Below are 27283 nucleotides of genomic sequence, written 5' to 3'. Positions count from 1 at the left end.
GAGGCTGGGGAGGGCGGTGACTGCTCATGGCGACCGGTTTCTTCCTGGGGCGTGAAGATGTTGTGAAAGCAGATAGAGGTGGTGGTTGCACGACATGGTGAAAGTACTAAATGCCACTGAATTGCGTACTTTACAAGGGTTACATTTATGTGATATGAATGTATTTCAATTTTTAAAAGTCAGAAAGCAGAAGACAGGGTGGCAGGGCTGGGCCAGGATGAGACAATCAGAGCCAGGAGCCCAGCCCAGTGAGGAGCCAGGGCTGAGCCCCCACCGGGTCCCCATGCTGGTATGTGCCCCCCACTGGGACCCCACACTGATATGTGCCCAGACACGCCACATAGCTGGGCCTTCAGACAGCCTCCCAGCCAATCCAGGGGGCTCTGCTCCTGCTCTAACAGGTCACCAGAGAGTTGGAGTTGGTGGCTTCAAGCAACACAGACTCTTACAGCTCAGAGGGTCAGAAGTCTGAAGCGGGTCTTAGGGGCTGGCGTCAAGGTATCGAGGGGCTGGTCCCTTTCAGGAGGTGCCGGAGAGAATTTGTCCCTTACCTTTTCCAGCTTCCGAAGCTGCCTGCATTCCTTGGCCCACAGCCCCATTGCTCTAACTCTGCCTCTGCCGTCACATCTCCTTTTTCTGACTCTGACCTTCCTGCGTCCCTCTTAAAATTATGTGTATTTACATCTGCAAAAACCCTTTTCCTTGTCACACTCTCAGGGTTCGGGGGTTAGGACATCCACCTAGCAGCCGCGGGCCTTCAACAGGGACCAGGTGCTGCGCTGCACGGTGCACAGACACAGAGCAACCCCGTGAGGCAGAGTCATGCTCCCAGCCTACAGAAGAAGAGACAAAGGTTCCAAGAGCATCCCTGCCCAAGGTCATTTGGCTGACAGAAGCTTCCTTCATGGGACCTGACCTCCCAGCCTGAGGGCACCTTTCGGTTTCCTTCTCAGGAAGTCCTACCCTTCACCATCTCCTCCCTCCCAGCCGTTCAGAGCTGTGATGACCCCAAATTAGGGCACCCCCAATCTGGAGGGCTAGCTCCGGCCACAGCAAGACCCACATCCCCACACGCCTCGCTGGGTGCCTTCCACAAACCCCTCTCCCACTCTACAACCACAATCCTCCCCCTTGCCCCCCTTCCCCAACACGTTTGATCCCCCAGCCGGCACCAGGGCGGGATTCTTACATTAAGTCTCCAATTCATCAGCCTCTGAGAAGTATAATTGGGGCTTTTATGGAAAATCAGCTCATTATGCAAAGTGCAAGGGTTGTGAAAATGATTTTTTGAAGGAGCACGTTGGGCTCCTACCCAGCCATGAAATGAGGGAGAGATTCTTCAGGGCTGTGGGCTTGGCTTGTGGGTTTTCAAGAAGGAAAGGGTTGTGTTAAACTAGAACCTTTTGCTAATCACTAACACTACAAAACGCTCGAAATGAAATAGTGTCTTATGAAGTGCTGGTGGCTGCCCCAGAAGGTTCAATTCCCCATGGAAATCCCAGCCCATCCGGAGCAAGGTGGGACATTGCTCAGACGCAGCCACCAAGTGGGGCTGCCTGGGAGGGTTGCCTGTCACCTGTCTCCTGAGCTCCCGGGTGAGCATGTGAACCAGTGGAGGTCTGCGCTCAACCCCAAGGGCTGCAGAGGGAAAGGACCCAGGAAAAGTCCCAGAGTGGGGCTCAGAGGAGGGAGGGTGGAGGAGAAGGGCAGGAAAGCCAGGCCCCGGGGAGGAGAGCCTGCAGAGGTGTCTTCCTGCAAAGCCTCGCTCTGCGCCCGGGAGGCCCTTCCCTTTGGCCTGCAAACACCTCCCCTTCATCTCTCATGTCTGCCTATCCTGTGTGCAGAAAGGGGTAACTGAGCAGACTTGGGGTGCTCAACCCCTCCACATGCCAAAGACAAGACTGGCTCTTGCTCAGCTCCTAGGAGATGACCTCTAACCTCTAAGCCCCGGAGTGTCTGCCAGATAAGCCCTCCGGATAAGAGCGTCTTTGTATACCTGAGGCGTTGGGCCACGCAGAGTATGCTCACAATGTGGTTTATGGTGGGGTTGTGGGCATGCAGGATCAGTGTGGCCTCTGCAGGCGCTGGGGATGGAGTAACTAAGGTCGGCCTCACAGGCATGCCCAACCCCACCGGCCACCAGTGAGGACCCACACTCCAGGACTTGGGTGGGCTTCTGTGGGTGGCAATGTTCTGTGGCTGTGGCCACACGTGCCCTGCTGTCACACACCGTTGCTGGGAGAACTGAGCACTATGCAGAAGGCTCTATGGGGAGGGGATAAATGGAAACCCACGCCCGATGTATCCTGGCTCCACCCCGGGGCCTTTTCCATTTGTTGATTTGACTCTAGATCTTTCTCTGCAACCATAATGGCTTCTCCTGGTGAATCTGAGAACCCGAGGATGGTCTTGGGGACCCCACACACACCCTGCTACTGTCACTGAGTGTGTTTACTGAGCCCTTCTCTGGGCCGAGCCCTGAGCCCTGGAATTTACAGGTCTCATCTCAATAAATCCGAGACGCCCCCAGTGTTTATCCTCATCTTGCAGATGTAAAAAGGGAGGCTCGGGGAGACATCTCCGGCATGAGGCCCACAGCTAAGCAGGACACAGACTTCAGAGCTGGGTCCACCGACATGCAGCCCTGGCTCGTCACACCTCCACTCGGGTCTCCTGTGGGGTGGCAGCCTTCAGGGCTGGGGTCTACAGTCCCAGTCCAGGGGGCCACTGTGCCCACATGCTGCCTGGGCAGTTCCCCGACCTGAGAGGGAAGAGGGCAGGTTTCCCTGTACATCTGCCAGCCCCAGGACCAGGGCCAGCAAGCAGGGCCAACCGACTGCTCTGCCCATCCTGGGAGGAGCGGCAGCGTGAAGCACCAGCAGCATCCTCTTGGGTTGGCTGGGTGGAGGGGCCAGAGACGTGGGGGACGGAGGGGGTGGCCCGGAGGGAGGGTGCCCACCCCGGGCCTCAAAGGGCCTCCCCATTCATCAATCAGCAGGACACACATGCAGGACAGATGCAGGGCCAGCCCTTTCCATGGTCCTCACCACCCCCAAAGGCACCAGTGGGCTCCCGTTGCCACCTGTAAACCCCAAGAGAAACAGGCTCTCAGAGCTGCAGATGGGGCACCTCAGCCTCAGGAGGGCAGGGGCATCGAGAGCCTGACACGGGCACAGCTGGGACCCAGGACTGTGATCAAGGACTGTCTGCAGCAGGAGAGGGGATAGGGCTGTGGGCACCTGCGGCAGGACCACGCCAATGCCAAGCCGGGCCAATTGCCTCCCCAGGAACAGAATCAGGTCACTCGTCTGACGTGGGGTCTGCAGCACCAGGCCTCCAGTTTGGAAGAATGTCTAATGGATTTGGAGAAGAGATCAAAAGTCTAGTATTTTGTGCAGGAGCAATTAAAATGACTGATTTTTTGTTGCATGAATCTCTTTCCTGCCTAATATGTAAAAAAAAAAAAAAAAAAAAAAAAAAAAAAAAAAAAAAAACCAAAACAGGCTGGGGAGTATAACCACGCCACTGACAGTACTGTATTGTCATGGGCTGGTGGAAAGGAGAAGGAACCATCATTTCTGGAAACAAAAACAAACAAAAAACACATAGTCTTTGTATCCAGAAATGATACTTTTAAAAACAATTAAACATGTTTTAAACGGTGCCTATTACAGACTTTGCACCAGCTGGAAAACAGCCTATGCACCTGGCGGAGGGACTGGTGGGGCCTCAGAGGCATTAGTTATCCTCTAGAAAGTACTCAGGGTGCTGGGCACCGCGGTTTTGACTGCTATTCTTTATGCCCCAAATGTGTTCTAAATATTCTTTTGTATGTGCTTAATATTTAATTTTAAGAGTCTATCCATGGCCGGGCGCGGCGGCTCACACCTGTAATCCCAGCACTTTGGGAGGCTGAGGTGGGCAGATCACCAGGTCAGGAGATCGAGACCATCCTGGCTAACACGGTGAAACCCTTTCTCTACTAAAAATACAAAAAATTAGCCAGGCGTGGTGGTGGGTGCCTGTAATCCCAGCTACTCAGGAGGCTGAGGCAGGAGAATGGTGTGAACCCGGGAGACGGAGGTTGCAGTGAGCCGAGATCGCGCCACTGCACTCCAGCCTGAGTGACAGAGTGAGACTCCAGCTCAAAAAAAAAAAAAAAAAAAAGAGTCTATCCTATATTTCACATTTTTTAAAAACCTCAATTGAAAGGAATTTCCGTGTCCTCTGAGAATCCAACAACGGAAGTCCCTGTGGGTTTAGGAACATTTACCCCTGCCCAGTGCCTCTGTGAACCTGAGCAAATGGCCCCCACCAAGGGGCAACTGCGCCACCCAAAAGCTCCAGTACCATCGTCCTGGGACCCCCAGCCTGTAGTCATACACAGCATCCCCCATGGATCACATCAGGTTAAGGCCCCTTCCCAAAGTCAGGGCACCCTCATGATGTCACCTGTGCCCAGATGTGACCCCATCCTCGCTGCTCTCAGGCCAGGCTCTCTCTGCCATTCCAGCCTCTCCTTCTCACCCTGCTGGCCCCTGTCCTCCCAAGGGTCTCCCAGACACACGTCCCCACCCATTCAGGAACCTGGTCTCCCTGACCTCAATCTGTGGGTCAGAATCCACAGTGACCAGTTCTCATCTGGGGCTGTTCTCTCCTCTCACAGACGCCCAAGTGCCCCATCCAAGTGTCAGAAGCAGGAGGCCAGATCACAGGGGTCATGGGACCCTCTGAGGCTGAATTTTGCAGTCCAAGCAGAATAAACGGAGAGTGGAGAAATTCCTTGGCTTGGCTTGTCCAGTGCCCTGCACAGGGACCTGCAGCCCCTAAGCCAGGCAAGTCCACCATGCTCCGGCCCCATCCCTGCAAACAGACCCCAGCTACCTCATTCTCGGCACAGCCCCCGGTTCTGATGTGTGGAGAGTGCACTTAGGTAGGCAATGATCTGTGAAAGGATTAATTTGCTGATCTTATTACCTAAATCGAAAGAGATTTTGCAGCCGTCAGTAACATGCTTGCAAGATTTCCCCGGTGTGAGCTGAAGCCTCCCGCCCCCCACACCCCTTCCTGCAGCCGCCAACAGGTTACGCGACAACACGCTGCAAATGCATGATAAAGACACAGGCAGAGGGCATCTGCTTCCAACCCCAGTATCTGTGACAAGGCACGCTGGTGTCGATGGAGATGAAAGGACCCGGCCTTGGCAGCGCACTCCGGAGAGCTCACCTGATGCCTTTGTTCTGCGCGATGCTGTGCAGGGAGAGCCTCGACACCGCGGAGATGACCTGGGGGAGACAAGAAAAGACGCTCCTGTAATTTCACAGGAAACCAGAAAGGCATCACAGAACTGGGGACGGTGCTTTGCAGGACGTCGAGAACCGTTACCTAAGCACATCGCATCTGGGTAAGAAACATGGCATAGCGTTTTGTAGGCTAGATACTTGTTTTGTATTTGCTGAGCAAAACTTGTCATTTGGACGTGCTGGTATTTGCGGGGCACTGCTGCACTCCCGGCTCCTGTGGCCACGCTGCTAACAACTCCCAAGCCGCTTCTCACCAAGAAAGGGTCTGTTTTGTCAGGGGCTGCCAGAGGGCTTCACCGAGGCCACCCTTAAAGGGCTCACTCATCCCATGCTGCTGTTCTGCAAGGTACCATGTTACTAAGTACAGCTCGTGTTCACAGTAGGTGCCAACACATTTCAGAGATGGGGAAATGGGAGCCCAGAGAGGTCAAGTGACCTGCACAAAGTCACCGAGCAGCCAGGGCACCACCCACATGCAACTATCCCAGGGTGCTGCTTGCTTCCCTTCAAGCCCTCCCTTGCATGACATTTAAACAGATGCCTGGCTCCATGGAGGGCTCAGGATGCAGAAGGACAAGAGCTCCAGGTGCACAGTGGCATGATGGGATCTCTCCTTGTCTCCCCTGGCCGGCAGACTGGTCAAGAGGAAGGTTTGGTGAGAAGCAGTAGCCGCTCCTCCTCCCTCTGCTCCACCTAACTGGCCTGCCCCGTGATGTGGGCCTCCTCTGGATAGGCAGGACCCACCTGTCTCCTGGCATTGAAAGCCCAACACAGCTACTCCACAGATCTCCAAAGGGAACAGGTGGCAAGCAGGCCGGAGACAGGGCAAGAGGCTCTGCAGATGAATATGGGGAACCCGGGGTGGGGGACAGAGAGCTGGCAGGCCCAGGGGCACAGGTTGTCACACACATGAGATGGGCGGGAAGCTGTCACAATTCACGGGGTGAATGGAGCTCCTGAGCGCCAGACTCAGGCCCTGAGGAGGCAGGTGCGGCCTCGACATTGAAATCGCACCAAGTACGTCTGTGAGTCCATGTGTGTGACAGCTCGCGTGTGTGGTCGTGTGTGCATGTTGCTTGTGCGTGCTACAAGTCTGTGTGTGCACTGCACGGCTGCGCGGCTGTATGTGCATGTGTGTACGTGTGTGTCTGGGGGTGGGCAACAAGAAAAGGCCCATGATGGCCCTGTGCCAAATTCATAGACACCCTCCACTGGGTGCTGGCGTCATAGGAACGGAGCCCAGAGGGCGCTCTGTGTGCGGGACACCATACCAGGGAACCCCACGAGGCCATCCTGCGGTGCACATTGGCTAGACAGGAAAACCGAGGATCGGTCACTTGCCCAAAGCTCCCCAGCCAGATGCACTCCCCAGGCTTCCTTTCAGCCTGTTCCGCTTCCAGCAGCAATTTTCAAAAGGGGAGGAGGAAAGAAAATGAACCATAGAGACGGCGGGTTCGACCAACGAGGCGGCGGCTGAGTGCTGCCTTCCTGTAGGTGCTCGTGATTCGGGACCGGCGCTCAGGGAAGCTGGGGTCGTGGAAGGACAGGGTCCTTCTGTGCTTCCTCAGACAAGACTCGATGGGCCGATTATGCGGCCGGCCCAGCCGCACTCCCATGCTGATGCTACAAGGGGCCTTTCACAAGTAATGAGGAACTTGGCTCTGGAGTATTTTTGGCTTTTAAGAGCTCTAAGCATTTAGGGAAAACAAAAATGAAAGCAATATTGCTGTATGTCCTTATAGTTATTTGGAAGAATGTTAGATCCCAAAGGGTTTGGCAACTACAGGGCACCCGAGCCCCCTCTCACACACCTCCCACGGCAGACGTGGCTGATCAACCCCTCCGAGGAGCCGGACGCAGGCCCAGAGCCCTCCTCCGTGGAGTCTAAGGAGGCACCAGCATTCGGTCAGCGCTGACACACAAGAACCTGTTGGTCAACCTGGAGTCAGCGCAAAGGCCCCAGGTCGGGTCGTACAGATGGAACCGGAGACAGAGAGGAGGCGTGGCGGGCGAGCCAGCCAAGGCCAGAACATGGTTCTCCTGCGTCCATGCATCTGTGGCCCCTGTGGACAATTTCTACAGCTGCTATGACCACAGCAGCCTCAGCCCCGAGCTTGGGGCGCTTTGCCCCAGGATGAACGTGTCGCGAGCAGCTGATGAAGGGCTCTGGAGGGCCTGCAGCATCGATGGGGCAGCCCCTTCCATGGGTTCAGCATGGCCAGCTATGCTGGAGGAGCCCTGGCCCTCCATCGGCCTGAATTTCAGGCTTCCTAGCTGGCACTGGGGATGGGGGGAAGCTCAGAAGCCCACCACGGGGAACCACACTCCAGTGACCCAAAACCCAGGGCAGGGGCTGCTGGAGCAGACACCGGACCCCTGAGATAGCCATGGGGTCAGATGGGGCAAAGCCGGCCCCATGTGAAACCCACTGGCCTGAAAGGTTAGGAGCAGAAGTACCTCCCTGCAGGAGGAGGGATGCCCTACAGTAGCTCCCCAGGGCACCTCTGGCTGTGCCCACCCCACTCCCAGGACAGACAGAGAGCTGGGTGTCCCCAGGGGCCCGGCTCGCAGGCAATGATCAAACACCTCTTAGCCCACAGCCCCAGCCGACTCTTCCGATATCGCAAATGTCAAAGGATGACATTTTCCCTACATTTATTACCTCGTCTGTTCCGAGTCCCAGTTAACAAACGAATGAAGACGCACAGCTGCATTTCCCTTCCTGCCTCCCTCCCTCTCCCGCAGACAGCCGCCGGGTCAGGAGGAAAGGAATGTGTGTGTGCTGGGGACGAGGAACAGGGAGGAAAGACAAGGGGAATGATGTGCCACTCAAAACGACCAGGCATGCTGGGGAGCCCACCTGCACCGCCAGCTCCCAAAGCTTCAGGCCTCTGTGCCATTCACCAACGTCCAGGCCTCACCAGGCCACGCTTGGTAAGACTCACTGAGGAACGAGGTGGGGACTGGAGAGCTCAGAGGACAGGCTGTGGTGGTTGAGTCTGGATCCTGGATGGCAGCCCTGGCTCCGTCCCCACCCAACCATGGCCTGCTCTGACCTCAGGTTCCAAGACACCGGCAGCCCGTCAGCCTCCACACAGCCACAGCACAACCTTTTAAGGGCGGCACTTTAAAAGACAGACCCTAGGTCCTACCCCCTCCACCCCACAGGCTCTGGGGCCTGGGAATCTGCATTTATAGTTCAGGGCCCATATGGCTGGATATGCAGCCCGCTGGGGCCCTCTGTCCCCTAAGGACTGGCCAGACGGGTAACGCCACAGACTGGGTCAAAGCCTGCGGGAAGCCAGGAGCACGTCCCAATTGTCCACTTGTGGACGCCTCGCAGAGCCAGGGTCCCTGAAGCCCCTCCACAATGGACAGGGAAGCAGAGGGTTCAGGAAGGACACAGGAAAGGGCGCGCGGTCTGTGAGCTCCTCCAGGGTAGGAACAAAGTTGGCTTTGCTGAATGATTTATCTCCAATGTCTTCACGTTGTAGGCCCATCAGCTGTAACTCCACCTGAGAAACCTTCAGATCACAGTGACTGTAAATGCAAAGCTCTATGCTGCAGGTTCAGCAGAGGATAGGAAGCCTCAGTGATCCCAGAGCCCAGGCACCGAAAACTCCACGTGACGGGTCCTTCCGCAAAAACACTTTGGCATTTTTACTTTACTGCACCAAGTTTCCAAACTGAGGACAGAGGTGCTGTGCTCACAGTATTTGCAACTTAAACATCCACAATCAAAACTCAAGACAGGGCCAGGAAGAAAAAGGAAACGTAGACTGCGGATTCACTGTAGGACAATCACCCAATCTTGCATGGCCTTCTGGAAAGAACCCAGATGTCTAGCTATTCACATGTGACCTCATCCCAGTCTCCACTGCCCCTTCTGCACTTTCCCTCTGCATCTTTTGCCTCACTTCTTTTTCACACCTCCTGTAACTTCATTCCTCTGTGCTGTATTCTTAGTGACTTCCTCGGTTCTGTCTTCTGATTCATTAATTCTCCCTTCGGCTCCACCTAGACTACTGTTTAAGACACATACTGAGTTATTCATTTCAACAATCTCAATTTTCATTTTGAGAATTTCTATTTAGTTCTTTTCTCAAATTCCATCTGTTCTTTTTGTCTTGTTTGCTCATCATTTTCTCTTCTTTTCTTTTGCATTCTGTTCCTTTTTTCCGAGAATAGAAATTCTCTCTCATCGACTGCATCTGCTAGCCCCCTCCCACATGCTGATTTGTTTCTTTTTGAGCACCAGCTGGCTAGTCTGGTAAACATACATATATTCACAGATTATATGTATTGTGTATAAACACACGTATATATTGTTCTATGCTGTAAGTGCATCCTCAGTGGGAATTGTTTTCCATGGGTGGAGGGAGCCCCCAGGCTCTGAGAGACATAACTATGAGGCTCTCCTGGTTTCCCCCAGCTTTCAGGCCCCACTCCATGCCTGGTGCCAAAGCAGGGTGGATCCTGCCAGAGACTGTTTCCCTGCCCAGCCTGGGATGGTCAGCTGCTTCTGTGTGCCTGGATACAGCTCTCTGGTCCCCATTCCATGGCCCTCTCAGCCTTCCTGGCTCAGCTCTCTGCACTGCCTCCATTCCATCTCCCTCACCTCCACCATGATGCAACCCCAGCTGTTAGGGCCCAGGCCCTAGGGTGGGCCTGGTTCCAGGCCTCCCAGGGGGTGGGTGGGGAGCCAAGCTGGCCTGCCTCCTCTTTCTGTCTTTGACATCCCTCTTGGTTTCTGACAATTGAGGATTTCCCTTTCTAGTTCTAAGCCTAGTAATCATGTTTCAGTTTGCATTATTTCATTTAAAGAGGGATTCTATGTGTTGAGGGGAGGGGAGGAGCCCACGCTCACTGGACCACTGTGTTTTGTAGAAATCCCTACGCCTTCTGCAGAGCAGGAACTCACAAGAACCTCCAAGCAAAACAACCATCAAATCCCCATGAGACTGCAGCCCATCGGTGGGAGTGAGGACACGCCTACTCAACATCAGTCAGTGTGGGGGCAACTGCACTGCGATGATTTTACAGGTGTGTGCGGTGGCTCACGCCTGTAATCCCAGCACTTTGGGAGACCAAGGTGGGCGGATCGCTCGAGGTCAGGAGTTTGAGACCAGCCTGGCCAACATGGTGAAACCCCATCTCTATTAGGAATACAAAAAAATTAGCCGGGCATGGTGGCACATGCCTGTAGTTCCAGCTACCTGGGAGGCTGAAGCAGGAGAATGGCTTGAACCCAGGAGGTGGAGGTTCCAGTGGGCCGAGATTGCGCCACTGCACTCCAACCTGGGCAACAGAGCAAGACTCCGTCTCAAAAAAAAAAAAAAAAAAAAAAAAAAGAGGAGCCTGCCAATTTTGCCATTATGATGATAGATGATGGGGTGGTGTCTGTTTAGCACATGTCACAGGGTGGCAGCGTGGGGCAGTGACACGGAAGTGGGAACTCCGGGCCGCACAAGTTCAGGTTCGAATGTCAGCCTCCCCCTCGAAGCTGGGGCAAACTCTCAGCCTCCCTGAGCCTGTTTCCTCAACAGTAAAACACGGTCCTAACAGAGGTCTCGTCACAAGGCTGCTGGGGCCTGCAGGAGGACACGCCCCTGGAGGGGACACAACACCGCCCGTGAGTGCCGAGTGAGGACACGGCCATGGGTCTGCTGAGGGTCCCGGCACTCCCTGCAGAGCCGGAGCAGGCGTCTGTCCACATAGGGTACCACGGGGTCCTCAGAGCAGGTCTGCAGCTGGGCAGGCCAAGGCCAGCATCAAGGCTCAACACCCAGTGCCCACCAGGCCTCCCTCCAGGAAGCCCATCTCGCCAGGTGGTGCGTGCGCAACTCTAGCTTTCTCTTTCTGGTGCCTTGGAGAGATGGAAGCCAAAAAAGTGACCCAATCACCCTGCACTTGAGCCAGTGAAGCCACTGAGTGCCCCCATGGTGGGGCCGCCTGGGGCCCTAAGGAAGGGTGCCACGTGCTCTGAAAAGGCTCACAAGTCCCCGGCACCCTACAGGCCCCTCTCTGACCCTCGTCAAGCCTCCAGGAGTACTGGCTTTGCTTAGAGCCTCTGGAGGGAATCTCCCTTTCCAGGACCCCCTGGCAGGGACAGCCACACCCTCCTGGCCACCACCTACAGACCCCAATGCACCAGGTGAAGACAAGAGTAGCAACAGCCAACGGTTTTCAGTGCCCCGCAAGCCCTGTGAAGTGCTAGACCTGAGATGTCCCACCCAGCTCTCGCCACCTGGAGCTGGAAAGGACATGCACCTTCTCCCAGGAGAAGCAAGGCTCTGTCGCATCCAGCGACCCATCCCCGGTCCTCTAGCTGGACGACTGAGGATGCCAACAGCTGCCAGGAGAAATAGTCCAGTGTGGGGCGGTCCACCTGGCCCCGGCTCAGCTGAGTGCTGGGCTCACAGCAGCCTCCAGCATCGTTTCCTGAACCATTGGAAATCAGCCACTCCTCCCACACCGCCTACAGGAATTGCTCAGACAGGGATCTGAGGTCTCAGGAAGAGTCCCAGCTGTTCCCCACCCAAGGCCCCAAGTGCACCTCGGACAGACAGACCAGGAGACTTGGAGTGAGAGAGCCACTGGCTTCTCCAACGATTGTTAACTGTCTTGTTCCATGTTTAAAAGTCCCCTTCATCTTGAGGAAACTTCCCAAGGTGGCCACGGGAATCCTCGCTGCCCTCCATGCTTCTCGATCTGAAGTAACGGTCGGGTCCTGACTCAACCCGACTGCTGTGAGCTACCCGGGGCTCGGGTCTGTGCGGCAACATGAGGGGCAACCTGCCCACAGCACAGCAGGCGCCGCATCCCCGTGAGGTGGGGCGCGGTGGGGAGAAGGAAGAGAAATGAGTCTTCTGGCTCTGGCCAGGAGATGCTCTGCGAAGGGGGAAGAGCCCAGACTGCCCTGGGTTCAAATCTGCCCTTCCCAGGCACCGTGCTGAGGCTCCCTGAGGCTGGGATGGCTTATCTGTGAGATGGGGATAACAGTGTCTACCCGTGTGGCTGTAGGTGAATGAGACGGAGCCTGGCCCAAAGCAGGGACTCGCGCACAGCTTGCGGAAAGGGGACTGTGCCCGATCAGAAGGCCCACGGAGGGACTCATGGCTGCACTCCATCCTCCACTTGCTCGAATGAAGAAACAAAAACAGAGCAAAGTACTAGGCTCAGGGCCAGAAGCGTGCATGTTTGTTATGACTTTAGAAGATACCCAGAACCCCTGAAGTGTCCCGCCATCTCCTGGGAATGCCGCTCTGGCCTGTCCTATCCCTGTAGCCCCACAGCTTCCCCTGGTACTTGGGATGTGAACCTGAGCACGTGGTTCCTCCAGCCAAACCTCAGTCAAGACACTCAAGCCAGGCAACAGTGACCCAGAACAATGACCCAGGTGGATGCAGGTGTGCCTTACAAAGGGAAATCAAGCTGGGTGCAGTGGCTCATGCCTGTAATCCCAGCTACAGCCTCACTTGAGATGAGGAGTTCGAGACCAGCCTCGGCAATATGGTGAGTCCCCATCTATTTATTCTTTTTTTTTTTTTTGAGACAGAGTTTCATTCTTGTCACCCAGGCTGGAGTGCAGTGGCACCATCTCCGCCCGCTGCAACCTCTGCCTCCCAGGCTCAAGCGATTCTCCCGCCTCAGCCTCCTGAGTAGCTGGGGATTACAGGCAAGTGTTACCACACCTGGCTAATCTTGTATTTTTAGTAGAGATGGGGTTTCAGCATGTTGGCCAGGCTGGTCTAACCTCAGGTGATCCGCCCACCTCGGCCTCCCAAAGTGCCGGGATTACAGGCAGGAGCCACCACACCCAGCCCCATCTCTTAAACAACGACAACAACAAAGTCTTTAAGGCCAGGTGCAGTGGCTCACACATGCAATCTCAGCACTCTGGGAGGCTGAGACAGGAGGATTGCTGGAAGCCAGGAGTCTGAGGCCAGCCTGAGCAATACAACAAAACTCTATCTCTACAAAAAATAAAAAAATAAAAATAACCAGATGTGGTGGCATGCACCTGTGGTCCTGGCTACTCGGGAGGCTGAGGTGGGAGGATCACTTAAGCCCAGGAGGTCGAAGCTGCAGTGAGCTAGAATCATGCCACTGCACTCCAGCCTGGGCGACACAGTGAAACCCTCTCTCAAAAATAAGTAAAAATTAAAAAGAAATTGGAGCCCTGAGCCATACTGGCGACCATGTGATGAGCCATCCAGCGACCCAGCCTGCTCTCAGAGGCTCTGCCGATCAGAAGAGCTTTCTGGCCCCGACTCTCCGACTGTCATTAGCAATCAGTAAGCAGGAACTGCACAGACCTGGCCCCAGCCGCAGACCTTCCTTATCAGCCATTACCACGCATCTGGAAACACACACACACACGCAGCCCAATGGAGCCAAATGGCAAGATTATCAAACTCATTTGAATATGTTGCCCCGGAAACTCACCTATCTGCCTTGGAAATCTACAGCTACTATTGCTGCATATTCAGAAGCAAATCATTATAAATTACTTTCTCTAACTCAGCCTGTGTTATCCTTCATTTTTTTTTCTTTGTTCACGTGGAAAGCACGGTCAGAAAAAAACTTGGGGTACTTGCCTTCAGAATGACAAGCGACCATCGTGTAGTGATAATTACAAAACATGTGCAATCACAGCTTCACATTCAGGTTTTGCCACCAGGAGGAGGCTGGAAAAACAAAAGCAAGCAGGAAAGGCACTTCTCAGCCACTGCATTGGGCAATGGCAGGGCTGTGGGGCCCAACATCAATATCGGAAGTTTCTTCTAGAGAGCCGGCAGAGTGCAGGAAGAGAGGTGGGAGCCGCCCCCAGGCCCCAAGACAGCTGAGCGGCAAAATGAAAAATGCCACTCACTCGAGCCAGGCAACTAGCAGCGACTCTGAAGGGGAATGCATGAAAGGAGGGTCTGGTTGTCCTTACAAAGAAGATCAGGGCTCGAAAGTCATTTAGAAGGAAAGAAAAAGGTGAGAGCAACTTCTCTGTAAATAAACAGCTCAGAATTGGCCCACTCTTCCTGGAGCTTTCAACAGGATGTAAAATGATACCCAAATATATACTTCCTCATCTCAGTGGGTCTGGATCAACACCCTCAAATGCAGGAGTCTGAGAGACCACCTGAGCCTTGGGGACCAGCAGCCCGAATCTTTGTGTCTTACACTCTGTGGGTGCTCCTTGTCTATGACATAGATGGATAAGTCGGTGGGTGGGTGGATGGATAAGTGGGTGGGTGGGTGAACAGACGGATGGATCGGCAGATGAGTGGACAGGTGGGTGGATGGACAGATGGATGGATAAGTGGGTATGTAGGTGGATAAGTGGGTGGGTGGGTGGATGGATGGATAGATTGATGAGTGGATGGGATGGGCAGATGGATGGATAAGTGGGTAGGTGGGTGGGTGGATGGATAAGGGTATGGGTGAGTGCGTGGGTGGGTGGGTGGATGGATGGATGGATGAGTGGATGGATGGGCAGATGGGTAGACGGGTGGGTGGGTGGGTAGATAGATGGATGGATGGATGGATGGATGGATGGATAAGTGGGTGGGTGGGTGAACAGATGGATGGATGGATGGGCAGATAGGTGGATAGATGAGTGGGTGGGTGAATGGGTGGATAAATGCGTGGGTGGGTGGATGGATGGATGGATGGATGGATAAGTGGGTGGGTGAACAGATAGATGGATGGATGGGCAGATGGATGGGTGGGCAGATGGATGGATAGATGAGTGGGTGGATGAATGGATGGCTGGCTGGATGGATAAGTGGGTACGTAGGTGGGTGGGCAGATGGATGGATGGATGGACAGATGGATAGATAAGTGAGTGGGTGGGTGGATGGATAAGTGGGTGGGTGGATGGATGAATCGGGGGTGGATGGATGAATGGAGGGGCGGATGGACAGATGGTAAGTGGGTGGGTGGATGGATGGATGGATGAATAGGTGGATGGACGGATGGATGGATGGATGGATGGATGGACAGATGGATGGATTGATGGATGGATGGATGGGGAAGCGGATGGATGGATGGATGGATGGATGGATGGATGGATGGATGGTGGGTGGGTAGATGGATGCCGACTCAGAGAGATCCCTTTGCCCCAGTCCCTTCTGATGAAGTAAGGAGAGAAGAGAGAGAAGATGAGCCCCTGACGGCAGTCTCATACCTATCTCCCTGAGTCCCTAATACACCCTTGACAATTTCTGTACAAATGTCCTCCCTCATGGTGGGGGTCACAACCACCCACCATGGAGGCACCACTGACCCTATTTTGCCACTGAGAAAACCCAAGTTCAGGGAGGTAACATGACTCGACCAAGGTCTCATTGCTGTGGGAGGCTGAAGCCTGGGTCTGACCCAAAGCCCAGCTCCTAACAGTAAGGTACCTGAGAGCCACCACCTGCCCAGGGGTGGGGGCCAGCCCTGCCCCTTCTGAGCCCCCAGCAGGTGGTTCAGGGACACAGCCTCCAGCTAGACCCTGGCTCCATGGGGTCCTCGCTCCACCCTTCCTCTGAGTGTCTGCCCCACTGGGAATGAAAGGTTGGGATTCTAGTCTGGAAGGTTCTCCCAGCTGGAATCACATCCAGGACTCTCAGGCACTGGCACAGAGGGCAGACCTGAAAATCCTTGTGAGCTCCTCAAGAGGGTGGCTGAGAAGCCCCCAGAGATGGCATAGCTGTGAACGGGACACTGGCCAGGGCCAGGGATGTGGGGAGACTGATCGTATGTGAACCAGGGCATCAGTGACCTGGCCGACCCCAAGAGGGAAGAGAAGAAAGGGGCAGGGGCAGGGGCCAGCCCCAAAGAAAACTGCAAGCCCTGGCTTCCTCCCTGCATGCTCGGCTCCCAGCACCCACGTCCTCCACGTTTCCATGGCTGTGCTGGGTGGGTGACTGCGAGTCGAACTTCCCCCTCTTCTCTGCCATGGTGTGGCCAGGCTAGAGGAAAAGGGCTGATGGCGTCCTCACTCCGCGCACCGTCTTTTCCCCGCTGCAGTCAGCTACACTGGCCCAGCTGCCCCAACCAGCATGTGGGGGCACAGCCTCTCCTCGGCTTGAAGGGTCGGGGTCCTAGGCCCGGTTCCCGACGCCTCCAGAGGAAACCCAAAGCCTGGAGCAGAGGCAGGAAGGCTGGCAGGGAAGCCCCGGGGGTCAGAGTCGCTTTGTGCACCTTGGGACCCGGGGAGAGAAGAGGCTGGAAGGGAGAAGTGGGCCCAGGTGGCCTCCTGGAGCACAGGAGGAGGCGTGAGCTGGTGGAGTATCTGGAGCAGCACGTCCTCTCCAGGCGGCCACTCCAACCATGGGGCTCTGGGAGCTTCTTGACTAAGACAGAGTCTACCGCTCAAGAAGGGGGGCAGATGGGTGGACAGAAAAGCACACAAGGGGGTGGCTCACGCCTGTAATCCTAGCACTTTGGGAGGCAGAGGCGGGCAGATCACTTGAAGCTAGGAGTTCTAGACCAGCCTGGGCAACATGGTGAAACCCCATCTCTACTAAAAATACAAAAATTAGCCAGGTGTGGTGGTGCGCACCTGTAATCTCAGCTACTTGGGAGGCTGGGGCAGAAGAATTGCTTGAACCCAGGAGGCGGAGGTTGCAGTGAGCCAAGCTTGAGCCACTGCACTCCAGCCTGGGCGACAGAGGGAGGGGGCGGGGGGGTGGGGGAGGGAGGAAGGAAGACAGGAAAACACACAACAGCAACTGGACTCACATGTTAGCTGAGTGCCTGCTCTGTGCTGGGCATGTGAGGGAAGCTACAATTTAATCTGAGATCCTGAGCAAAACAGTACAGAGGCTCAGACCAGGACATTACGCCAGAGCTGGGATCAAGTCCTAAGCCTGCCACGGACGATCTCAGCCACTCCTCTCTGGGCCTCGGTTTCCCTGTGTGTGGAATAAGGAAACCGCAAGACATACAGATGGCAAAGGGCGTCCTGCCACACTCCCAGTCCCACTGTGCTCACGGTGGAGTCACTAGCTGGTCACCACGCCCCTGCTGAAGACACTGGCCTCTGCAGCTGTCTCTGCACAGTGCTCCGGGCAGACGCTGCCTGTGAAAGCAATCAGCACCCAAGACAGGAGCGGCACTGCCCTGGGAAACGCCTGGACCAATAGCCTCAGGTCCCCTGAACACTGACTGCCCACTGTTCCTAATGCCAGCACGGAAGCCCTGTGTCCCAGGGCTGGGCAAGCTGCATCAGGCGGCTGCATCAGGCGGCAGCTGCTCCCCACCAGGAAACTCTACAGGAATCAGTCGGGGGTCAGGGGCTGTTGGGGGGAATTTCTCGTCCTTCGTGGAAGCAGCTTAGCAGCCATCTGGTCCAAATTCTCCAATTTTGAGATGGGAAACCTAAAACCCAGCTGGGAAGATGCAAGAGCTTCACAAGCCCACCCAGCAACTTCCAGGCAGGGCCCAGCCTAGAACGAGGGGTTCCTGTTTGGAGCCTGAGGCTCGTCTCTCCCAGACACGGCGTCCTCCAGGACAGCTAACCACCGTCTAAGCCTCCTGCCTGCCAGATCTTTCCCAGGTTTATTTCATTTTATTCCCTCAAAACCCCCACGAGATGGTTCTGTGGCTCTCCCCTTTCTGAGGAGTCACCAGGGCTGGGGCAGACAGCTGGTGCCTCTGGCAGCAGAGCCCGGCTCTCCACGCCGCCCTGCCCTGGAGGGCTGGCTATCCATCCTGGATTTGAAGCTGAGGGACAAACCACAGCCTCCAGGCATGAAAGCAAGGTTTCTGAGTGGGGGCCTGCAGCCTGCAAGGCCAGTAAACCTGTCCCAGCAAGACTGGCTGGGTAGGCTGGGCCACTCACTGTCTGCGAATGCTGCTCTCTCATTCCCAGAGACACTCCCCAGCCCCTCCTGGGCATCACTCAGCGCTGCTGTGGCTGCAGGAGCCAGGCACAGATGGCGCCTCCCTCCCCTGTCCACCAGGAAAAAGGGGGGATAAAGGTGGGTTCCAGTGTGGGAGGCATCCCAGACCCAGGCTGCAGACGAGCCGCATCAGTCCCTCTTTAATCAGAGGCAAGGCCAGAGACCATGACACAGATCTGCTGCCTAGCGCGTGAGTCACTGCCTCCAAGGTACAAGAATCCCACAGGAAGCTCAAGGTACCCGCCCAGACCTTGAGGCCAGCGTGGGGTTATGGGAACAGCACCGCAAGGGCAGGAGGGAGGGGTTCTGGCCTCCCCCACCCCACCCCGCTCTCTATACGGATGTCTCGCCCCCTCCAAGAACCTCCTGGGCTGCTTCTTCCTTGGACCCTTCCCTCTTCCCAGAGGTGGAGACAGTGAACCAAGGGGCTGGAACACAGGCATCTACACAGGCAGATTCCCATGTGGGACCCTAGGATCCATCTCACTCCCCAGCCCACAACTGCAGAAGAGCTGTCCAGGCAGGAAGTGGGGTGTGGAGGCCTCATGCAGCCAGCCACTGTGCATGGTCCAAGCTGCAAGAGGCCTTGGGGAAAACATGCGTCCAGAACCCTCACCTTACACACGGAGAAGACGGGTCTAGAAATGGGTGCGTCTCATCCAAGGCCCCATAGCCAGTCGGGGCAGAGCAGCCCCAGAAAGAACAAGGGTGGGAATGAGGACGGTCACCATAAAAACAGAATCACAGGCTCTCCCGCTGCAGACCCCAGACTGAGCGCTTCACGGGATCACCTGCGTTTCTTTCACTGCCCCCAAGCTCTGAACTCTCACCACGCTCAGGTCACGTGTGTGCAAGCCGGGGCTCAGGAGGTCACTCAGGGTGGGCTGGGAACCCGGGTTCACAGGGCCAGAGCCGAGTGCCGAACCCTCCGTGCCAAGGCCAGACCCAGTCCCCAGCCACTGCCTGGCCTGGCTTCGCAGAGCCAACTGCCCCCACCACACAGCCCAGCGCCACAGCCCCGGGGAGCTATCCACAGCTGATGTGAACAGGCCACCCTTCTGCCGGCTAAGGAGCTCATCAGGCAGAGGGCAGGCCCTGAGCAGGCAGAGGGGGCCCCACAGACAAAAGGCAGGCTCTGGGCAACCCAGAATCCTAGTCAGAGAGTCTGAGCAGCTCGAAGTGAGGGCTGCCTGGAGGAGGCGCAGGCCTATGATAAAGTAGCAAAGAAACAGGCGATCCCCTTGGAGGCACAGACTGCCCGGCACTGCAGCGCACGGCGGGGCTGACCCTGCCAGTCCCTTCAAAAGCTCAGCTCCCAACCGCCCTGCACCAGGGCCTGCTGAGAAACACCGCGGGAACACACGCGAGGCCCCCGCTGTAGTCCCCTCTAGCACAAGAGGCTATAGAATGAATTGACGTTTGTGACGGCTAATGCTACGGCACCATCCTGCCTGGGCTAAGGGGTACCCAGAGGGCAGGTAGGACATTATCTCCGGAGTGGCTGGGCAGTGTTTCCAGAAGAGACCAGCATCTGAGTCGGCAGCCGAGTATAGCAGACGCCTCCTGTGCCCTCGGGCCTCACCCAACTGCGGGGGCCCAAACAGGTCATGATGGCAGAGGAAGGCCTTATTCACTCACTGCCCAGCGGGCACAGCCATCATCTCCTGCCCTCGGACATCGATGCTCGTCGTTCTCAGGCCTTTGGGCTCAGACTGGGACTCACGCCATCGGGCCCCCTGGGTCTTGGGCCTTCGGATCAGGACTGGAGCTGCACTACCAGCCTTCCTGACCTCCAGCTTCACAGCAGCTGGTTTCAGGACTTCTCAGCCCCCAGGATCGTGTGAGCCAGTCCCTGGTATTAAATCTTCCTATCTATCCATATGCTATCGGCACTGCTGTTCTGGAGAATCCTGACTAATACAATATTGGAAAGGAGCATGCATCTCCCCTGGGATGGCCCCATTCAGGCACGCCCTGCTGCCACGCCCAGCACCACTGACCGCTGCCAGCAGAGGCGCTGTGGAGACAAGAGTGGTAGGGGGCAAGGGACGGGGTGGGTGTGGAGCAAAGACAATTCCCCTAAGGCAGGCAGGCCCCCTGGGACTGAGGGAGAGCAGCCAGTCAGCCAAAGCCAGGAGAACATGCAGGGGGAGAGCCCACGCACAGGCCTGGAGAGCGGCCATGGCCACACAGGGGACCAAAGAGCGGAGGCCTGTTGGACACATGGCCAAGGAGCTGGCCTCGCCTGGGGCAGTGGGAGTGCAGGGTCAGGCTGGTGTTTGAGAGATGCTTCGGGCTGCAAAGAAGATACTGGGCGGAGGGAAGGCAGGACCGCGGGAGGGGGGCGGCCCCAAGGAGTCTTCTGACCAGGGCAGGTGCACAATGGCAGGAAGGCCTGGGCAGGAGGCCACAGGGATGGACACAGCCAGAGAGGACACAGCCAGAACTGTTTAAGAGGCTGATCAAGGCTGCCTGGGTGCAGGGGTGAGGCAGGGAAGAGAGAAACCATCTCTGTCCTTTCTGCCAGGAGACACAGAAAGGGCTGGCCTGAAGAACGGGGACAATGGGGGAGGCTGGCCACCGGGGTCTGGATGCACAGTGGCCAGCTACAGAGGGGAAGGCAGGGGATGCCAGGGCTGGCGTCTGGGCGAGGCTGAGCTTAAACCCTTGGTGTGGCCTTCAGCAAGTCGCTGCCTGCCCCGAGTCTCCCTCCCCACCCACCTGGGGAAAGGGGAGGCTGAGAGGCACGTGGTTATCTGAGCCACCACCACCCCATTTCTGTTTCCCACAGAACCCCCGCCCGGCCTGCTAGACCCCCTTCTGCCACCTTCCTCTGGCCTCGGGATGCCCTGGCTGTACGAGGAGAGGCTCCCTCTGCCCTCAAACAGTTGCCAGCGCCTTTCTTCCCCAGCAGGTAACTGGCACACTCCACACTCTGCGCAACAATGCCAAGATGCAGCCCACAAAGCTGGGACCCACACCCCAGACACACAGCAATCCACTGGCCAGGCGGACAAGCCCAAAATCAGCCACTGCCCACAAGCAGGGTGGGACCATCACACTGCCAGGAACCTTCTTGGAAGAGCCAGCGCTCGTGTTCTGGGTGACACGTTCGGCTCTGGGCTCAAAAGTTACCCCACTGCCTCCATGAATCCTCAACCACCCAATGAGGTCAATGTTACTATGCCCCTTGTCAAATGATGAAACTGAGGGTCAGAGTGGTCACCTGCACACATCAGCTTGATGGTCTGATGCAAGCTCTTAAAGGGAAAGCACCCAGAAGGAAAGGCCTCAGCCTCCCGACTGAGCCTCGCCCCAGAACCCCCCTCTCATGGCCTGGTCATCCACTGCACGTTCCCAGTCTGCTAATGGGGACAGGTGACAGTAGCCATCACCTGGAGGGGCTGATGGGTTTCCAGTGGCTTCACTGGCCTCGCTAATTAATGGCCATTTTAATGGGAAGGGGACTAATAACTGTATCTCTAACACTACGGCAATAACTTTCCAGTGTCTACCCTTATCTCTGAAGCGATGACTTAGTAACTCGGTTATTAAGTGCAAGCGTTAACACGGGACAGGAAGGTGCGTCAATCTCCTCTGCGACGTCAACTCCACACCTGCTCCTGCTCTGAACTCCCGCAGGAGTGCCTGGAAGGGCCTGGGAAAGCACTTGGCCCCCCGACACCCCCCACTATTTCTCCCCTAGGCTGTCTGACGGTGAAGGAGGGTGTGGGGCCCACCCAGGCCCTTAGGCTCAGCAGGCGAAGTCTCTTTGCCAGTCTCAGCGTAGGGCTGAGCTCAGCACTCTCCGCCGGCCTGCGTCTCACAGATGCTCCGGGTGTACCACGGGGCAGGCACCTCTGCTGACATGTGGCAGCCAGGGGAGGCTCAGAGGCCAGGGACAGGTTGCTGGCACCTCTGCGGCCGTAGGAGCCACACAAGGAAGGCCTCACGCGAACCACACGCACCACAGAGCCAACTGCGACCCAAGCACGATCGAGGCTGCGTGTTTCTGAAAGGATCTGACCGAACTGAGCACTAAGATTGTTCAGAGTCTGGCCGACGCAGCTCCCCATCCATCCCCAGCCAGGTGGCCCATGGTGAGTGAGGCAGAGTCTTGGTTTCCTCAGCCATAAGATGGGGGCAGCGGCACCCGCAAGAGTAAGGGAGACAACACACCGCCCACGGCTGCCCCGCTGCAGTCACCATCATCGTTGCTGCCCCTCCTGCAGATGCAAGCCCCCACCTCCACCACCGCCAAGTCCTCTGTGCACGTCTGTCACAGGACAGAGCTTAACCTTCGAGAGGCCATCCCTGTTGACCCCACCTGCCGCCCGTCTCAGGAGGAGGATTCCCAGGAAGTCACAACCGCAGGGGGATCCCCCAAGCAGTGGCCACATCCCTGCCACCCAAACCAGGGGGTCCCCATCCAGCCAGTGGGTTTCCAATGGGTGTGCAGAGCTGTGGGTGGTGGGGGCAGGGGCCAGGGACAGCGGCTGAGCACTCGGTGTGGAAGCACCCTCGGCCTGGGCAGCCTGGCCTTCTTTGCACATATGCCAGGCTCCTCCGCAGGGGCAGAAACCCTTTCCCCAAGGTCGGGTCGCCCCATTCGAGAGATCAACAAATCCAGCCTTTGACTCCATGGAGCAGGAGCATGGTGGGGCAGGGGCAGGGAGGTGTCTCCTCAGGATCCCCCCATTCCCCAGGCATCATCCGCCCCCATCCCAGGCATCCTGTGACATAGCCTTCCAGAGGGGACCGGGCCGGGCTTGTGCTGCTGAACCTGGCTCTGGACCCCGTCTCAGCTGCAGACTCGCAGCAGTGCCGGAGCTCTCTGCGCCCAGGCCCTCCTCTGTAACGAGGCCCTTTGGGGGCTCTTGCTTCCTCACTCAGGTGTGCAATACACTTTGAGCAGCTGCTGCGTACCAAGCACCGTGCTAGGGTGACCTCTGGAGCTCCAAGGAACCAGCAGGCTGTGATCAATGCCGCAGGGTAAAGAACAGAGCAGCTGGGAAGCAGGGGAGTCCAGCAGAGTCCCTAACCAAGCAAAGCAAGGGGCAGGAGATGTCCAGGAATCAGAGGAAGGTCCTCTGGAGGGGCTGCTGTCATCCTGAGGCCTGCAGGATGGACAAGTGTGAGTCAGAGGCTCACACAGCCTTGAGCACCTGACATTACAGACCCACAGGGCAACCACGTGCACATCTGAGTCCTCTGCCAAATGCAGATCTAAGCAACAAGCCGCACACACCAGGACAAACAGCACTGCTGGCTCAGATGAACCACCAAGAACCTGCTCTCCTTTCCAAAGCAGAACCTATCCGAGAATCCCTACCGCCTCGCGAGCTGCAAGTCCAATCTGTGCAATGTGAGCCCCTGCAGGAAAAAAGTCTAAAGTGATTTTTCCTCCCCGGTGCTTTGTGTTTATGGAAACAGATGGAAACCGGCCGCAGACGAAGCTCTGGCGTCCAGATTCACTTCCAAGCGGTTTTACCTTGATGACTGCTTAATCCTGGCCCATCAAGGGACTTCCCAAAATGGCCACTTTATGGATTTTTCTTTTCCTGTCTAAGGGTAGGATTCAAAAATGCGCTTTTCCCAGAATAGATTTTCTAAACCATGAGAGTGAGGACACGGATAAGAACAAGGCCATCTGGAAGTAGAGGAGAAAGAAGAGACGCTGCATGGGGAAGACAGGCCAAGGAAGGACCCACCTGGACTCACCTGCGCCGTCTGCAGGAAGAGGGGCTAGGCATCCCTCCAGCAGCCCCTTGCCCACCTGGCACTCACGAGCAGCCCTGGACACCAGGGTACAAGGTGTGTCCCCAAGAAGCTCTGTGTGCCCCACCGGAGGAAGGAGCCAGCAGGCAGCGTGGGGAGGGAGAGTGGGCAGGAAGCAGCTGAGCTGAGAGGGAGCCTCTGAACCAGGCAGGTGGTGAGGGACCTGTCAGCCAGGCTCAGGGACTCATTAGATGATAAAGGCGGGCAGGGAAGGACAATGGCCTTAGGGGCAGCCATGGGGAACTCCCAGGTCAGAAAAGGCTGGATCTGACCGATGGTTTTATAAAAGATGCCTTTTACACGAAGCACCAGGGACAGCTTCTCCAGTAGGAATCTTGTATATAAAGAAGGGGTGGGTGCGGGGGGCACTGCCAATGCCACCGCCCAGGAGACCAAGAGATGGCCAAGTGAATGTGATGTGCGGTCCCTGATGGGTCTTGGGACAGAGGACATAAGGGGGAAACTGAGGAAGCCAGAGTCACTTCAGTTAGTGACAATGTGTCCACACTGGTTCATTCATTGTAACCAAAGCACCAGCTACTGTGAGGTGAGGATGGGGGACCCGGGTGTGGAATACAATCTTCTTTTGCACTAGCTTCTCAATTTTGCTAAGTCTAAAACTGCTCTAAAATATCTAGGTAAAGCGGGGGCTGCCCCTTTGGCGGGTCAGGTGGGCAGCAGGTCAGCTTCTGCGGTCGGCCCTCCAGGACACTGGCCGTGGCTCAGGATGGAGGCAGGTGAGCTGCAAGGATCCCTGGGCACGAGCCTAGGTGCTGCCTTTGGTGGCTACAGCACAGTCCCCCCACTGTCAGGTGCTCCCAGGGGCAGCAACACCCCCCTCCACACAGGGGCAGGTTCAGCAAGGGGCCAGCAGCCCAGAGCTGGGAGCCATGGCCCACCCACCTCCCAGAGAGGCTGGGCAGGGAGAGAGGCCCTGCCGGCACAGGGCCTGAGGTGGTGGAGCTAGGACTGGCCTTCAGGCTGCTGGGCTTCCCACCACACGACCCGGAGAACTTGTCCCCAGAAAAGCTGCCTTGGAGCCATGGGCTCCAGACACAGAGAGATGCGGCCTTCCCGCAGGCATGATGCTATCTGCAGATAGCAGAGCGCAGACGTGGGACAAGGCCCTCTGGAATGTGTCTGGACTTGCCCCACAAGGTTCCTCCCAGTGAGACGGGGCTTGTGAACAGGACTGAGAAGGAGGAGCGCCCAGCTCTCCTGCATCCCATCACGGGGCCTGGATGACAGGAGGGGAGGCCCTGCATGAAGGCTGCAAAGGAGTCTCCAAGGCAAGCTCTGACGGATTCCCAGGCAGCTCGAGCCTCCAGCAGAGGCAGCAGATGGAGACGAGGAACTGACAAGGCCCGGCAGCCTCCCCAGTCCACAGCCAGGAACACAAGGAAGGGGGAAGGTGCAGAGAAAGGCCTGAGATCCATGGTGGGCCTGGCAGCCAGCCACTGGAAACCGCCGAGGTCCCAGACGTCCTTGAGGGTGGCCTACAAGTGGCCGGGAACTTTGAGAGGCTCTCTCATCTGTCTGATACCCAATGTATAATTTAATATTCTATATTTTCAGCCCAGACAGGAATTAATTATTTAATGTCCTATCAAAACCAATTCCATCCTTCATACTACTCCAGGCAGCGTGTGGGGGCGGAAGAGTTCAGTGGCCCCGGCTGGCATCACGGCAACACTGCGGAGGGCGCAGATCAGACACACAGCAAGTATGTGCTGAGAACCTGCCAGGGCGCCTGGCACAGGATCCCAGCATGACGCCTCCTGCTTGGCAGGTGCCCAGCAGGTGTGCGGGGCTATAAAGGAGGGCGTCAAGGTTTCAACCTAGTCTCCACTGACTCTCCAGAAGGTTCCTGCCCCAAGAGATACAGTGCCGAAAACAAAAGAGGCAAGAGGCAGCCATCCCCAGATAGCTGTGTGGCAGGCCCCAGGCTGTACGGGACACAGTGGACAGACAGGCCTAGCCATGCCCTGCAGAGCTCTCAGAGATTCCAGGGCAGGAAGCAGACTGTCAATAAACAGAAAGCAAGGCAAAGAACATGCTGGGTCCAGACTGAACCCTGCAGTGAAGCAGGTGAAGCACGCAGGCCGCCAAGGGCACAGACCCTGTCTGCTTAGCCTTCACAGCCCCGAAGGGGCGGCCCTGCTGTGCCTGGCCCGAACATGCTGCCGTCACAGCCAACCGACATCTGTACGGGGCTGGAGAGCATCCCCTACGGTTCATGTCCTTCCTGGAACCTCAGAATGCCACCTTCTTTGGAAATAGGATCACAGCGGATGTCATGAGTGAAGATGAGGTCACCCTGGAGTAAGGTGGGCCCTTAATCCACTGTGACCAGGGCCCTCAAAAGAAGAGAAAAGACATGGGGAGAAAGGGGAGGCCATGTGAAGTCAGATGCCCCCTCCCCCCACAACCTCTGGAAGGAGCGTGGCCCTGCCGACAACACCTTGAGTTTGGAATTCTGGCCTCCAGGAGAGGGCAGAATAAATCCCCCTTGTTTTGCGGCACCAGGCCCGTGATACTTTGCTACGGTAGAGAGTGGACGCCAGAACAAGGATAAATGTCGCAAACAGTGCTCAGCCCTTCAGAGCAGACAGACTCAGGGATACAAATGCCATAAGGTAACCCCCAGGGCCCCTGAACCCCTGCAGCAGAGGCAGCCGGCCACTGAGACAGGACCCCCAGGGAGCAGGGGGCGACAGCTGAGAGGCCCAGGAGGACAAGAGGGACTCTGCCATGCCAAGAAGTCAGGGACAGTGTGCCGTGACTGCAGGGACAGGGGTCCCACCTTCCCCAGAGGCCTCTGGCACCCTGGGTTCGGGATGTGGGCCCCACACCCACCCCATGCCAGGCTTGGCCCCCTAATGGCCCTCTTTCCCAGGGAACAACCTCCCCAGGCTCCATCCCTGTGTCCCCACCCCCTGCTGCTCTCTCTGGATCCTTCCCTCCTAATTGGCATGGAAAGTCAAGTCCCTGAGCCTGCAAAAGACTCGGCTGTCCCCACACACCACTCCTGGAGCAGATGGGCCCTTCATCATTTGCTCATTTTACGTTCCCCTAATCATGCGAAGAGCCCTGGTAATTGACAACGATTCTCTGCACAAATGGCGGACCCACAGAGGAGCGAAGGCGCGGAGACCCATCCGCTGAGACAGCCTCCCTGCCGGGGTGTGCCGAGTGAGTGTGGGGCTGACGGGAGTGAGCCACAGTGGGCAGTCAGGGCCGGGGAGAGGAACAGAGCCGAGTCAGCTGCTGACCTGCTGCAGAAGCTCAGCCACTTAAAAATTCATCGGAACA

The 27283-nt window shown here is 56.7% G+C and overlaps 1 protein-coding gene across 6 annotated transcripts in view; it reads right to left on the bottom strand.

Annotated features, from left to right (window-relative positions):
* The window catches only part of VAV2 (vav guanine nucleotide exchange factor 2), a 235399-nt gene that overhangs the window by 94043 nt on the left and 114073 nt on the right, over positions 1 to 27283 (bottom strand). For all 6 annotated transcript variants that reach the window (XM_016962025.4, XM_054658484.2, XM_054658485.2 and 3 more), the window contains exon 3: positions 5227 to 5285. In XM_016962025.4, the coding sequence (XP_016817514.1) occupies positions 5227 to 5285 (59 nt within the window). The remainder of the gene's footprint in view (positions 1 to 5226; positions 5286 to 27283) is intronic.

This window comes from Pan troglodytes, chromosome 11, assembly GCF_028858775.2.
Source record: "Pan troglodytes isolate AG18354 chromosome 11, NHGRI_mPanTro3-v2.0_pri, whole genome shotgun sequence".
Lineage (NCBI taxonomy): Eukaryota > Metazoa > Chordata > Mammalia > Primates > Hominidae > Pan > Pan troglodytes.
This window is presented reverse-complemented; position numbering and strand designations above follow the sequence as displayed.